This window comes from Lonchura striata, chromosome 14, assembly GCF_046129695.1.
Source record: "Lonchura striata isolate bLonStr1 chromosome 14, bLonStr1.mat, whole genome shotgun sequence".
In the NCBI taxonomy this organism is placed as follows: domain Eukaryota; kingdom Metazoa; phylum Chordata; class Aves; order Passeriformes; family Estrildidae; genus Lonchura; species Lonchura striata.
In genome coordinates this window covers 15771728-15784449 of record NC_134616.1, presented here as the reverse complement: position 1 = coordinate 15784449, position 12722 = coordinate 15771728, and the positions used below count along the sequence as shown (strand labels likewise).

The 12722-nt window shown below is 52.6% G+C and overlaps 2 protein-coding genes across 2 annotated transcripts in view; both read left to right on the top strand.

The window, feature by feature from the left end:
• Positions 1 to 8217, top strand: part of LOC110477959 (exocyst complex component 1) — a 33492-nt gene extending 25275 nt beyond the window's left edge. The window contains exons 10-17 of the mRNA XM_077786624.1: positions 2164 to 2273; positions 3075 to 3185; positions 3667 to 3737; positions 3836 to 4076; positions 4486 to 4669; positions 5386 to 5585; positions 7559 to 7753; positions 8062 to 8217. Coding sequence (XP_077642750.1) covers positions 2164 to 2273; positions 3075 to 3185; positions 3667 to 3737; positions 3836 to 4076; positions 4486 to 4669; positions 5386 to 5585; positions 7559 to 7753; positions 8062 to 8217 — 1268 coding nt within the window. The remainder of the gene's footprint in view (positions 1 to 2163; positions 2274 to 3074; positions 3186 to 3666; positions 3738 to 3835; positions 4077 to 4485; positions 4670 to 5385; positions 5586 to 7558; positions 7754 to 8061) is intronic.
• Positions 8218 to 10472: 2255 nt separating this feature from the next.
• On the top strand, positions 10473 to 11342 carry GLOD5 (glyoxalase domain containing 5). Its single transcript, XM_031504812.2, has 3 exons — positions 10473 to 10637; positions 10765 to 10920; positions 11107 to 11342. Exons 1-3 carry the CDS (start codon positions 10473 to 10475, stop codon positions 11257 to 11259), a joined length of 474 nt encoding a protein of 157 aa, XP_031360672.2. The 3' UTR covers positions 11260 to 11342.
• The last annotated feature ends 1380 nt before the right edge of the window (positions 11343 to 12722 follow it).

The window sequence follows — 12722 nt, the reverse complement described above, 5'->3', positions numbered from 1 at the left end:
GGGCACCTCAAAAGCCTGGCACCAAGGCAGGATGGGGAGTGCTGACACAAACACCTGCACAGCAGTCTGTGAAAAAAAAAAGGAGGGAAATTTCACCTAAATAGTCCTAATGGCACCTACATGGGCACCACTGGACCATTTATGGGAACAAAGTTGTTAAATGAAACAAAAGGTGGTGTAGGGCACGTGTGGCAGCCAGTCTGCTCCATCCCCTTCCATCAATGTTAAACTGGGATTTCCTTCCAGCATTTTATCCATCTTTAAATCCTACATGAGCCTGTAAACCAGGAGGGATTAAACCCCAGGAGAAAACCCTTGGAAGGCTACAAGGTGCTCCTGCTCTGGTAGAAATCATCCCAAAGTGTCTGTCCAGAGCTAGGGTTGCTCCACTGGCAGGACAGGGTGAATTTTGTTGTCCTGGGATGTCCCTGCTCCGCTCCAGAGGGTGAGGACAGGTCTGGGACAGACAGGAAGCCCCAGGCTGGGCTGGGATTGTTTAACACATCCTTGATGGGAGCACAACATTGGAACAACCTCACTGTTCGTGAGAAAAGGGGGAATTTTTAGCAAGTGGTGCCCACAGAGATCGTGGCACCTTCCCCGGGGCTGGTGGTGTCCCAGGCGAGCTCTCTGTGCCATCTCTGCAGCGCTGGGGGCAGAGCAGGGGAAGGTGACCCCTTCCCAGCCCCAGGCCCGGCCGAAATTCCCCGTGTGGCTCTCCAGGATGCTGCACACGTGTCCCGCTGCAGGAGGTTGGCACCAAGGGCTGTCCCTGCCATCCTCCTGCGGAGCTGGCTGCTCCCGGGGTGTTTCGCAGGGCAGCTTTGGCTTTGCTGAACTTCTGCAGGAACCTCAACCAAGGTTCTCCTGCTCATGGATGGAACCCCTGCCCCAAGACTTCCCTCATCCCTGCCCAAAACCACTCCTCATCCCTGCCCAAAGTATCCCTCATCCCTGCTGTCAAACCTCCCTCATCCCTGCTGGGAAATATCCCAGTCCAGGTCTCCAGGCCAACTTCCTTTCTCCTGATTATCCCAGTAAATTTTTTGGGCTGATTCCCTGCCCTCATAAAGGATTTTATTTATGGCACCACCTCCTGATTTCTTGCTTTATGTGATGGGAGATTTTAGAAGGCAACCTTGAGCTGTTTACAATTAATTAGAGGCCAGTAATTAAGTCCTTTCTTATTTTGCCATTCCGTTTTCCATAGGCTTGTTAAATTCTTTCCCATTTGCTGTTGGAAGATTTCTTTTTTCCTGGTTTTTTCACTTCCCAGCTGGTGAAATTATAATGTAATGGTGAGAAAAAGACTAGAAAACAGCTCCTTAATTTAGTCCCGGTTTTAGCAAGGCTGAGGTCGTGAGCAGGGCTGGCTCATCCCTCATCCCTGCTCAGCGCAGAGCTCACAAATCATTCCCAAAGGGAAAACTCTTCAGGGAGTGCCTCAGATAAGGATATTTGAGATACCATGGTGGATGGAGAGGTGACCTGACTCCCCCAGAACCTTTGGAATAGGGGAATGGTTCCCATTTTTAGAAATAATTAGGAAATAATCTAGATGTTTCCACACTGATTCCTTTCAGGGAGTAGAAAATTGGTTTTTAAGCACATTTCAAAGGGTTTTTTTTCAACTTTTCCAGTCAGGCCAAGCCCCCAGTGCTAAAACTGTCAATGTTGGAGAAATATATTTATTTCCAGGTGAAAGATTTTCATTTGAAAAGGGCATTTTTTGAGAAAAAGCCTTTCCCGCTTCCCCTGGATATTTTTTTATGGCAATTTACAATAAAAATTAAGCACCAAACAATTTACCAGAGACTTTTGCAGGTTTTTGTGCCAATCTGTTCTCTTATCCCCTGGGATTTTCCACAACCCAGCTTTAAGGACGAAGCACAAGGCAGCAAAGGGATAAACACCTCAATCAGTGAAATCAAAAGGCAGTTTAATGAAACAAAAATAACAAAAAAGAGGGAGAAACAGATGAGAAGGCAGAGAAAAAATGGGGACTTCATCTGAATTCCCCATTTATCTGAATGCAACAGGAAAAGATTAATTAATGCATCGGCTGAGATATAAAAAAGACATTTAAGACTTTCAATATCTAGGACGCCAGGAGCTGGAGAATCCCAGGGGGACGAGATTTCTGACATCCCACACCTCGTGCAGGTCTGCAGGAAACTTGGGAGAAGCCAACAGGGACCAGGCAGCCCCGGTGGAGCTTCCCCAGGAGCAGGGAAAGCCAGGAGGACACGCTGGCCAGGGGGAACATCGGCAGGGTGAGTGTCAGAATCCGTGGTATTGATGATTCCCAGATTGTAGAAAGTCTCTGTCTGTCAGCCCCGCTGCCAAAGCAGAAGCCATAATTGGTCTGTGCTGGTTTCCAGGTTGTTTATTCTGTTTATCTCTCACATGTTCTGCTGCCCTGCCCAGCTCTGTCCTGCAGGGCAGCGTGTGGGGCTCTGCCCTCAGTGGGATGTGACAAACATTAAATACCAGAAACTCCCTGGGCTGGATTTACAAGAACGTGCCAATATCTGTCACCTACGTTGGACAGTGTGTCCCCAGCCTGAACCAACAGAGAAATGCCAACACCACAGTGAGACATGGAGGGCATGAAGAAGGAGAAAAAGGACAAGGCACACCCAATTTACTCTGTCTTGTGCCCTTTGGACCCCCCATCTAGAATCCTAAAATTTTACTTTTGCACCTGTGCCACACTTAATTATTACTGATATCAAACACTCAGAGCTTGTAATTGATCCTGTAAGATTGAAAACTCTTTTCCATGGACAGAAATCACAGCCAGTGTCTCTGGGGGCTCTGTCCAGGGGGGTTCCTGACCCCTGCCAGGGTCCCAGACCTGCCAGGGCAGCCAGAGGGAAGCCCTGGACTCCCACAGGTGAGGAGCTGACGGTTCCTGAGGTGTTCCATGTCCCACCCACCCCGTGCTCCCTCCCTTGAGCAGAGCCTGAGGCACTCCCTGTGCTGCCCCACGTCCCCTCAGGTGGACACGGACCTGCTCCAGTGTCCCCAGTGAATCCCAGAGGGTTTCCAGACCAAAAGTGGTTTTTCAGCAGGTGTTGGAGCAGGTGCTGAGCGAGATACAGCCCCTTTGCACCTCGGAGCAGCAATTCCTGCAGGAATTCTTCTGGCTGGGATGCAACTCCATGGAGCTGCAGGCGCTGGAGGTGAGGGTGAGCACCGTGTCCTCTCCAGGCCTGTCACATCCATGGGGTACCTGGGCTCTCCTGGGCTCTCATCCTCCAGGAACCAGCAGTGGGGAAGCTTAAAGAGGAGAATTAAATGGAATTTAATTCACAGCTCCAGGAAAATCAGGGGTCTCCAAACATTCAGCAGGAGGCAGCAGAAATAAATCCAGAGCTCATTTTCCTGGCTGAGGGAGAGCAGACAAATCATCATTTGGTGGATTTTGCTGGGATATTGGGAAGGAATTCCTCCCTGTGAGGGAGGGAGGGAGGTGCTGGGATAGAATTCCCAGAGCAGCTGTGGCTGCCCCTGGATCCCTGGCAGTGCCCAAGGCCAGGCTGGACACTGGGGCTGGGAGCAGCCCGGGACAGTGGGAGGTGTCCCTGCCATGGCAGGGGGTTTGGGGTCCATCCCAAACCATTCCGAGATCCTTTGATAGTTTCCACTCTAATCTTTTTTCAGGGATCTGCCACTAAGGGAGGAGAGCCCATGGCACCTCCAGAGGACCCTCCTCACACCAAGACCCGGAGCCAGTACGTGGGTGATGGGATGCCCTGGGTGCTCTGACAGGCTGAAGTGTCCCCTCCCAGTTAATTCCTGACCTTTCCCATGGTTTGGTTTGGTTCTTAAGGCCAGAAGAAGCCACAACCCACCTGCTGAGTGAGATCTTCAGCTGCCTGGAGCCGGAGCTGAGGGCATTTCTGGATGTCTGCAGCACGCTTCACCCACTGGGCTGCCTGCAGGTCCTGGTGACCTTGAGTGATTCCGTGTTTGGGACCTGGGGCCCTTCCTCAGCTCCCCCCTTGTCCTTCCTCGACTCCCTCCTGGGGAATGTGCTGCTCCTGGCCAAGAGCAACTTCAACAAATGCATCGTGAGTGTCCATCGTGGGAGGGAGCCCGACAGACCCGAGCGATGTTTGACCTCTTCCAGAACCTTCCAAACAGAATCTCAGAACCGTGGAGGTTGGAGAAGACCTCCGTGATCACCGAGCCCAAGCTGTGCCTGACCCCCAGCTTGTCCCCAGCCCAGAGCTCTGAGTGCCACACCCTGGTGTTCCTTGGACACCTCCAGGGACGGGGACCCCAAACCTCCCTGGGCAGCCCCTGCCAATGGCACAGCTCCATGCCAGCCTCAAACAAGGACTATCACTTTCCTTGGATTATAGAAGACATTGTAAATGGCAGAAGCCTTCCCAACCTTTTTCCTTGCCTTGTTTCCTGGCCTGAAATCCACCACATGAGGTCAGATCTAAGGGTGCCACCTCTCTGTGTCATTCCCAGGGCACCTTGTGCAAGGAGATTGAGGAGGCCAGGCCACCCAGCAGGATGAGAGGGGGGGTCCTGCCCTGCGTCAGCCGCTTCCAGGAGCTCCTGGCCTCCTCCGAGGAGATGCTCCGGACATCCCAGCGCCGGGGCGAGCTGGACAAGGCCCAGCTCAGGCTGGCCAGCAGCGTCTTCAGCAGCAGTGAGTGCCAAGGCTGGGTGTTCTGGTCAGGAAATGTGCCTCTGTGGCTGCAGGAGGGACCAGCCGGGCCACCAGGGCACTGTGAGCTGCCTGTCCCTGGGTACCCAAATCTCTCTCCCCGAGCAAGGTCCTGGGAGCACCAGGCAAATTCCAGGTGCTCTGTCACAGCAGGACAGGCCCGGGGGTGACAGGGCTGATACACACAAGGGCTCAGCTTTGGCTCCAGTTCCAACATCCCCTGCCCCACGGGGAAGGCAGGGCTCCTCATGGATCAGACTCCTCTTACAAGGTCTTGGGAGACAGAAAAACTCCCCCAAAACCACCAAGGGGTGTTGGTAAGGAGAGAGGGGTTGGGAGAGCAGGATGGGGAGCTTCCAGTAGATCCCTGTGTTGTCCCAGTGGAATCCTCAGCTTCCTGTCAGTGGAAATATCCTGTTTTCCTCCCTGGAGAGGGCCTGAGGGGCTGCAGAATTCCCAGTGCTGACCATTGAGGTGGTGCAGAGCAGGTGACCCTGGGGAGACCCACTGATAAATCCATGGACACGGCCTGCCAGGCTCCAGGAATGTTTGCAGGGAAGCAGGTCAGGCAGGGAATCATGGACAGGGATCAGGATTTGTGTTATATTTACTCCCTGTGAAGTGAGGTGGTTCAAATGAGCCCTCCTGAGAGCCTGCAGGGGCTCCTCTCCACACCTGATTCCCTCCTTCCTTTCCAGTCAACAGCCTCTCCTCAGCAAACCTGAAGGTGAACACAGATATGGTGATGATGGAAAACTTCCACCACATCCACAACTTCCTGTGCCAAAGGAACATCCCCTGCTTGGAGAGCAAGAAGAGAGAAGCCAAGCAAAGATCCAGGGAGCACATGGAGAAATACGTCACCACGCACGTGGGCCAACCCCTGGAGAGGCTCAAGGTGAGTGCAGGACCCTGGCCTGGGTCTCCAAGGGCAAGGGCTCTTCCCAAAACTCTGGATTAACTGGTGTTCAAATCTCCCTGCCCTGAACCCAGTCTGGGATTATGTTACTTTGTTGTCACAGAATATGAGAACATTGGGATTTCATTCTGCTCAGGGATTCCCAAAATCCTGACGTGGCCTTCTCCAGCTCTCCCAGTCCGAGCATGGACACCAAGGGAAGGTGGAAAGAGGTGTAAATGGTGCAGAAGCCCATTCCTGTTTCTTGGAAACAGTCTGTACATTTGGGAACTCTAAATCCTTAGGATTTAGGGTATTTCTCCACAGCCAAACTGCAGCAGGAGCACCCAAACAGATTCTTGGGCTGTATGAAGAGACAGGAGGATGCAGGAAGGGATTATTCCCTTGTTTTACAGTAGATGTGGAATGCCCACAGTGTTCTCTTCCCTGACCAGTGCTGGGCTTGGCTGTGCAGTCCCACCTCAGCAGCATTACAGAATCCCAGGCTGGAAACGATCCCAAGGGATGACCCATTCCAGATTTCACTGGGAAGGCTGCTTGGATGAGATTCTGTAGCTCCCTGGCCAGTCACATCCTGAAAGCTCCAGTGGTGGGACTCTATCACATCCCTGGGCAGGTTTGATCGATCATCCCAGCTTGTTCTCACTGGAGACAGTTCCTTACATCCAGACAATGCGATCAGCCTGCTTTTCCCCCAAGGAAACCTTTCCCACTCCCTCTTCTGACAATCCAAACCATGTGTGGGTTTGTTCATTTTCCTGCTGCCTTGTCCTCGTGCCCATTTCCAAATGGTGGACCAAGATATTGGGGACAGAATTCCAAAGCATTGGTGGGGAGCTTGGTCCCAGTCTGTTCCCAGTCTGTTCCCAGTTTGTTCCCGTTCCCACTCCGGTTGCGTGCCGGCATCTGGCAGACCCCAGCTCTTTTTTCACAGCTGCCTGGGCTGATCCATCCAACGCTTCCCAAGTGGCTGCTTTGTTAACTGAGCTAAGAGCATCTGGCTCTGCTAACTCAAACAGACATTCCCTCCTTCCCGAGACTGCAGCTCTTCCGCTCCCTCCCTCTCCCTAAAATGTCTCGCAGATGGAGCTCAGCTGGAATTATTTATGGGACCTGTTACTTCCAATTAGTTTCCAGTTGTTGCTGTCAAACATTTGTTGGCTTGGCTGGAAAACCAGCTCCGTGCCTCGTGCTCTGCTATGGCTTCAAATCCTTCCTTTTCCAGGGGAAAGGATCATTTTATTGCTCATGACAAAATGAGTGGGATATGAGAGCACCTGGAAATCCTGGCGTGGCCTTCTCCAGCTCTCCCAGGTTCTTTTCACCAAGTGGAGGTGCAAAGAGGTTCAAGAAATGCAGAAGCCGATTCCTGGTTCTTGGAAACAGTTAATGCATTTAGGAACTCAAAATCCTTGGGATTTAGGGTATTTCTCCACAGCCAAGTTGCAGCTGGAATACTGAAACAGATTCTTGGGCTATATGAAGAGACAGGAAGATGAAGGAAGGGATTATTCCCTTGTTTTACAGCAGATGGGGGATGCCCTGTCCAGCTTTGGCAGAGATGGCAGGAGAATTGAGAAAATTCAGGTTTTGCTTTACACCTCTACAGGTTTTGGGATCCCCCTTCCCCACCTCTGGCTCCAGACTCTCTGTGACGAGAAAACTGGAGGGAGCGCCAAGGATCTGGAGGGATTTTCCAGCAGTCCCATTGCTCCATAGGTCTGCAACCCTTAGGGATGCTGCTTGTTGAGCAGGGAGGGGAGAGAACCATGAAATTCCCTAAGTTCTGCTTTCCTGGAGGATAAAAATATCCAACATTTTATTAAACATTCTTAAATTCTTCATTTCAACTGAATTAGACATGGGAACTGAGGACAGCACTCAGGTGTCAGCCCTGGTGCAGGAATCCAGCTCGGGATGGCTCCCCAGGGAATGTCTCCTTCCCTTCCCAGAATTTCTTTGAGGGGGTCAAAGCCCGCCTGGCTCAGGGGGTGAAGGAAGAGGAGGTCAGCTTCCAGCTGGCCTACAGCAAGCAGGAACTCCGGAAAGTCGTCGAAAAATATCCTGGCAAGGAAGTCAAAAGAGCCCTGGAGACCCTCTACAGGACAATCCACAAACATCTGTCCCCAGAGGAAAATCTTCTGCCGGTAACTGGAGTGGGATGGGTGTGACTGGGATGGCTGGGATTCAGGACTGCACTGCCTGTGTGGCTGCAGGGGCAGAGGAAGGAGCTGAAAGTTGCTTTTCCAGGTGGTGTGGCAGGCCATGGAGCAGGGGTTCTGCTTTTCCAGGTGGTGTGGCAGGCCATGGAGCAGGGGTTCTGCTTTTCCAGGTGGTGTGGCAGCCCATGGAGCAGGGGTTCTGCTTTTCCAGGTGGTGTGGCAGGCCATGGAGCAGGGGTTCTGCTTTTCCAGGTGGTGTGGCAGGCCATGGAGCAGGGGTTCTGCTTTTCCAGGTGGTGTGGCAGGCCATGGAGCAGGGATTCATCCGGCAGTACCGAGAGTTTGAGGATCTCATCCAACGCTGCTATGCAGGAGCAGGGATTGCCCTGGACTTCACCATGGAGGACTTGCTGAGTTACTTCAACTCCATCACCACATCCAACATGTAGGGAAATCCCTCTCTGGATGTCCAGAGCAGGAATCCTTGTCTGCAGCCACGTTCCCAAGGAGCTGAACACAAAACCATTCCCAAGTTGGATATTTGGGTTCTTACCCTGAACTTAATCCCAAAGTCCCTCTGACTTGTTGGTCCTGGACTAAATCTCTCTTGGGGAAGTGGAATTGTCAGACCCAAACCACAACTTCCCTGCTCCAGGAAATCATTTTGCCACCAGGAAATGACACTTCAAGCCTCATATTTCTCCCTAAGTGAGCGCTGGTGCCGCAGCTCCTCTGCAGAACATTCACAATGGAAAAATGTCTTCTCTCCAGGGACTTTCTCCTTTTCTGTGCTCGAATTTCAGTGAGCCTGTGCTAAACCAGAGGGTTAAACCACATGGAGACACTCTGAGTGTGAGGTGTTCCCACATCCAGGTGTCCCAACAGGTGCTTCTGCTCCACGGCTCTCCGCTGAAAGTCATCCAGCAGATGGAAGTCCAGAGCTGTAAATATTAATGTATTTATTGCTTTTAGCTCAGATTTACTCACACCTTAACTGAAGTGGAGAAATGTGCAGTCCTAGAGATCCAAACCAATCCTGCAGGGAATTTCCTGCTTGTAACCCATTTTTAGGAATCTTCCTACAGCAACTCACCAATATATTGTCATTCTTTAATTGTTGTCTCTGTTTCTTGGGATGATCATGGGGCTCACATGTTGTCCATCACAACCTTCTTCCTAAACAACTGAAGAGTTTGAACTCTTTGATACTTGCTTCACAGGACAAAGATTATTTTGTTTTGCATGTTAGAAAATAACCTTGGAGGCAAGATTCCCTGTGCATTTCCAGGGATGTGAGAGGCTGCTGTGGCTGCTTGGACAGCCCCTCTTCTCCAGGGACATCTTGGCTTCTTCACTGGGGACTTTAAGCCAACACATAAACCCAGCTTTCCCTTGTAAAGGGAAAAATCCAGAGTATTTTTCTGGGATTTTTCAAGCAGCTGGCCTTTGGGTCAAGGTCTACCTCTGCAGGGAGCAATGTTTAGAGCTCCCGTTTCCAATCTCATCATTCCCTCCCTTTGTCCCGTGACGTGGCTGCTCCCAGCAGGAAGAGGATGGTCATAGGAAATCATCCAGCGCTGCCTTCCCGGCTCCTCGTCCCTCTGCAGGTAACAGGGATTTTGCAGCCCCGTTTCCTTCCTGGTTTTGGCTCAGGGGCTCACCTGAGAGGAGAGGGCAGGAGTTGGGGGCTGTAGGTGGGATTTGCAATTTGGGAGCGCCTGGGGTGAAGGGATTTGCAGAAGGGTTGGGTCAGGTGGCTCCGAGGTTGTTGAACACCAAACACGAGCATGGAGGGGCAGGGTGATGGCTCCCCATCACTGGTGCAGTCACTGGGCACAGCCATGCCCAGTGCCACGGACTGGGATGATGGGATCTTGCTCCAAATGGGCTCCTCTGGCTGCAGTGAGCAGATATCCCAGTGAAACTGCACCTGGCTTTACACTGACCCTGCTCCTGTGCCAGTGGGGCTGTGGGATCTCTCCTCACCAACCACTTCCCATGCAGAATCATGGAATCATTTAGGCTGGAAAAGCCCTCTGAGATCATTGAGTCCCACCATCACTCCTGGCCTGCCAGCACCCTAACCCATGTCCCCAAAAACCAAGGGCAGTGCCAGAGGATGTGAGCCCAACCTAAGCCTCCAGGAACCTCTGTGACCCCAGCCCGGTGAGTCCCCACACCCTGGTTCCCCATCACCCTGAGGCCCTGGCCTCACCCTCTGCCTGGTGGTGACATCTGGCAGCTTAAAGACAAATGACAAGAAACGTCCCCAGATGTTTCCTGCTGCTGTACCAGACCCCAGTTTGTCTCCACTCTCTGGCTTGGCTCCGCCTGGGTGAGTGCCCACACCTGGGAGGACCCAGAGGGGGCTGGAGGAAGGATCACACACATGGTCCCTTCCTTGGTGCACACGGGTTTTGTGTGTTGGGAGCTTGGCATTTTGGTGACACCAGCCCTCAGCGATGTCACCCAGCTGGTCCCCCACACCTGGCCCACCCAAGGGCTCTGACAGGCTCGAGTACCACCAGGTGCAGAGCAGAGTCCGAGGCTCGTGCAGGGAGGAGGATTTATTGCTTCTGTACTTCTGCCACCTGCAGGACAGAGGAAAACCTGGGCGATCCCCACTCAGCCCTCAGCTCCCTGGACCGTTTTCCATTTCCCTGCATAGCTGGATGCTCCTAACTTCCATATTCTCTGTTTTTCCATGCCAGTTCCCAGCCCTGAGAGCATGGCTTGGAAGGAAGAGGGCACAAGCCCACCCTCGTGTTTCATCCAGCGCCTGGACCACCTTGTGCTGACTGTGAAGAGCATTGAGGACACTGTGGCCTTTTATTCCAAAGTCGTGGGCATGGAGGTGGTGACTTTCAAGGTAGCCCTGACCTGAGTTAGCAGGACCCCACCAGCCCTCAGGGTGTCCAGGATGTCCGGGGGGGTGGGTGCTGAAGATGTCCAGCCCAGGAAGCTTCCCTTACTCTGGCCTTTTCCTCTGGGAGCAGGGGAATCGCAAAGCTTTGCGTTTTGGCCAGCAGAAGTTCAACCTGCACGAGGCTGGGCAGGAGCTTGAGCCCAAGGCTTGGCGTCCCGTTCCTGGCTCTGCGGATTTTTGCCTGATCACAGAGGTGCCCCTGGAGCAGCTGCTGGAGCATCTGCAGGTGAGGCAGGCCCAGAGTGTCCCCAGGGCAGTGTCACCCCAGGAGACACAAATCCAGAGCCTCTAATTGACACTTTCCTGGGGAATGTCAGGGTTGCCTCATCCAGCAGTTCACGCTGTCAAGGCTGGGGGAGGAGGGCACAGTGATGATGTGAGCATCAAACCCCTGCTCTCCTGTGTCCTCCAGGCCTGTGGGGTGGCCATTGAAGAAGGTCCAGTGGCCAGAACTGGTGCTGTGGGTCCAATAACCTCCGTCTACTTCCGAGACCCCAACGAGAACCTGGTTGAGGTTTCCAGGTACTGCACAGATGTGGCTGCAGGCACTGAAGGGGAGCCCTGACCACAGCCCATCCCAGCAGGAGTTGGGCTGCAGAGGCCACGTTTGGCTGGCCCATTTAAAGGTTCAAGCTTTAATTGTATAAACCTGGGACAAGCCTCAAATCATAGCCACAAAGTAGGGCTGCAAGGATGTTGGGAGTTTTCCCAAAGAAGCCTGCTCTGCTCTGGGTGTGAATCCTGCTTTTATGCATCTCCATCATGGAGATTTCATGGTCTTTTGGGAAGATTTGGCCTGCTGCTGCTGCACTGCAATTGCTGGGACATTTTCCCTAATTCCTGCTATTCCTTTTGCTACACTGTCCACCTGTCACTCCTCTCCAGAGTCACTATTCCACAGTTGGACATTTCTGTCTCTCTCCCTCTCATCCTCCTGCTTCTTGTCTCAAGCTGCCTGGTGCTGGTGGCTCTCCCACCAAGCCTGAGGTTTAAATCCAGCTGTGGCTGTCCAAACACATTCCTCTCCTGGGGTTTGGGAATTTGGCCTTGGTGTGACACTCAAACACTCCTGAAACTGAAGATCCAAGTTTCATCCTCAGCTCTGTATCAATGATTGTGGGATTTCTGTCACTCAGGAATGGAAAAAGCAGGGATGAGGAGCCTACATGAAGGGCAGAGTGTCCGAAGTCCAGGAGTTCACCTGGATTTACACAGGGATTGAGGACGGTCTGACGCAGAGGAGTCTGACTCTGATGGCCCCTGGTTATTTGTGGGACTGTCCTGAGTTTTCTTCTTCCCTTAGTTATTTAAAAAGCCATTTCAAAGTAATCTAAAAAGTATAAAACTATGAAGGACCTGGGGATTCTCAAGCAGAGCAGTTCCGAGGCTGGCCACACTGAGGTAGCATCGATATCCTCACGGGAACAGCGCTGGAAAGGAGGGAGGACTCTTCTGACCTCTACAGTGCAAATCCTCCATAAAATTGAAACAACCTATGAATCGTGCTCATTTTTTCTTTGCTGGAATTTTGTGGGAAATCCAAAATTCTTCATGGTGCGAAAAAAGGCAAGGTTACAAGACAATTCAGTGCTTTGGATGCTCAGCGGGGATGAGCCGGTTTCCATTGAGTCGTTTGTGGGAACTATAGACAGGAATTCCATGGGAGAAAGCCACGGGCATGTCCTCGAATGGAGATCTGGGATGGCATCCCAAGATGTCCCTTGGAGTCTCCTCGTTCCCGGCGCCCGCGGAGCAGCCGGTGGCTGCTCTCCAGGGTGCTGATGTCCCCCGGCCGTGTCCGGCTGCGGTGGGATCCCTCTGAGGGTCCTGCTCCCGGGAGAGGGTCAAAGCCCATGGGGGAGGGTTAATCCCCATGGATCAGAGTTGGTTCCCACAGGGGAGGGTCGAATCCCATGGGAGAGGGTCAAATCCCATGGGAGAGAGTCAAAGCCATGAGAGAGGGTCAGTACCCATGGGAGAAGGTCGGTACCCATGGGAGAAGGTCAGTACTCATGGGAGACGGTTGGT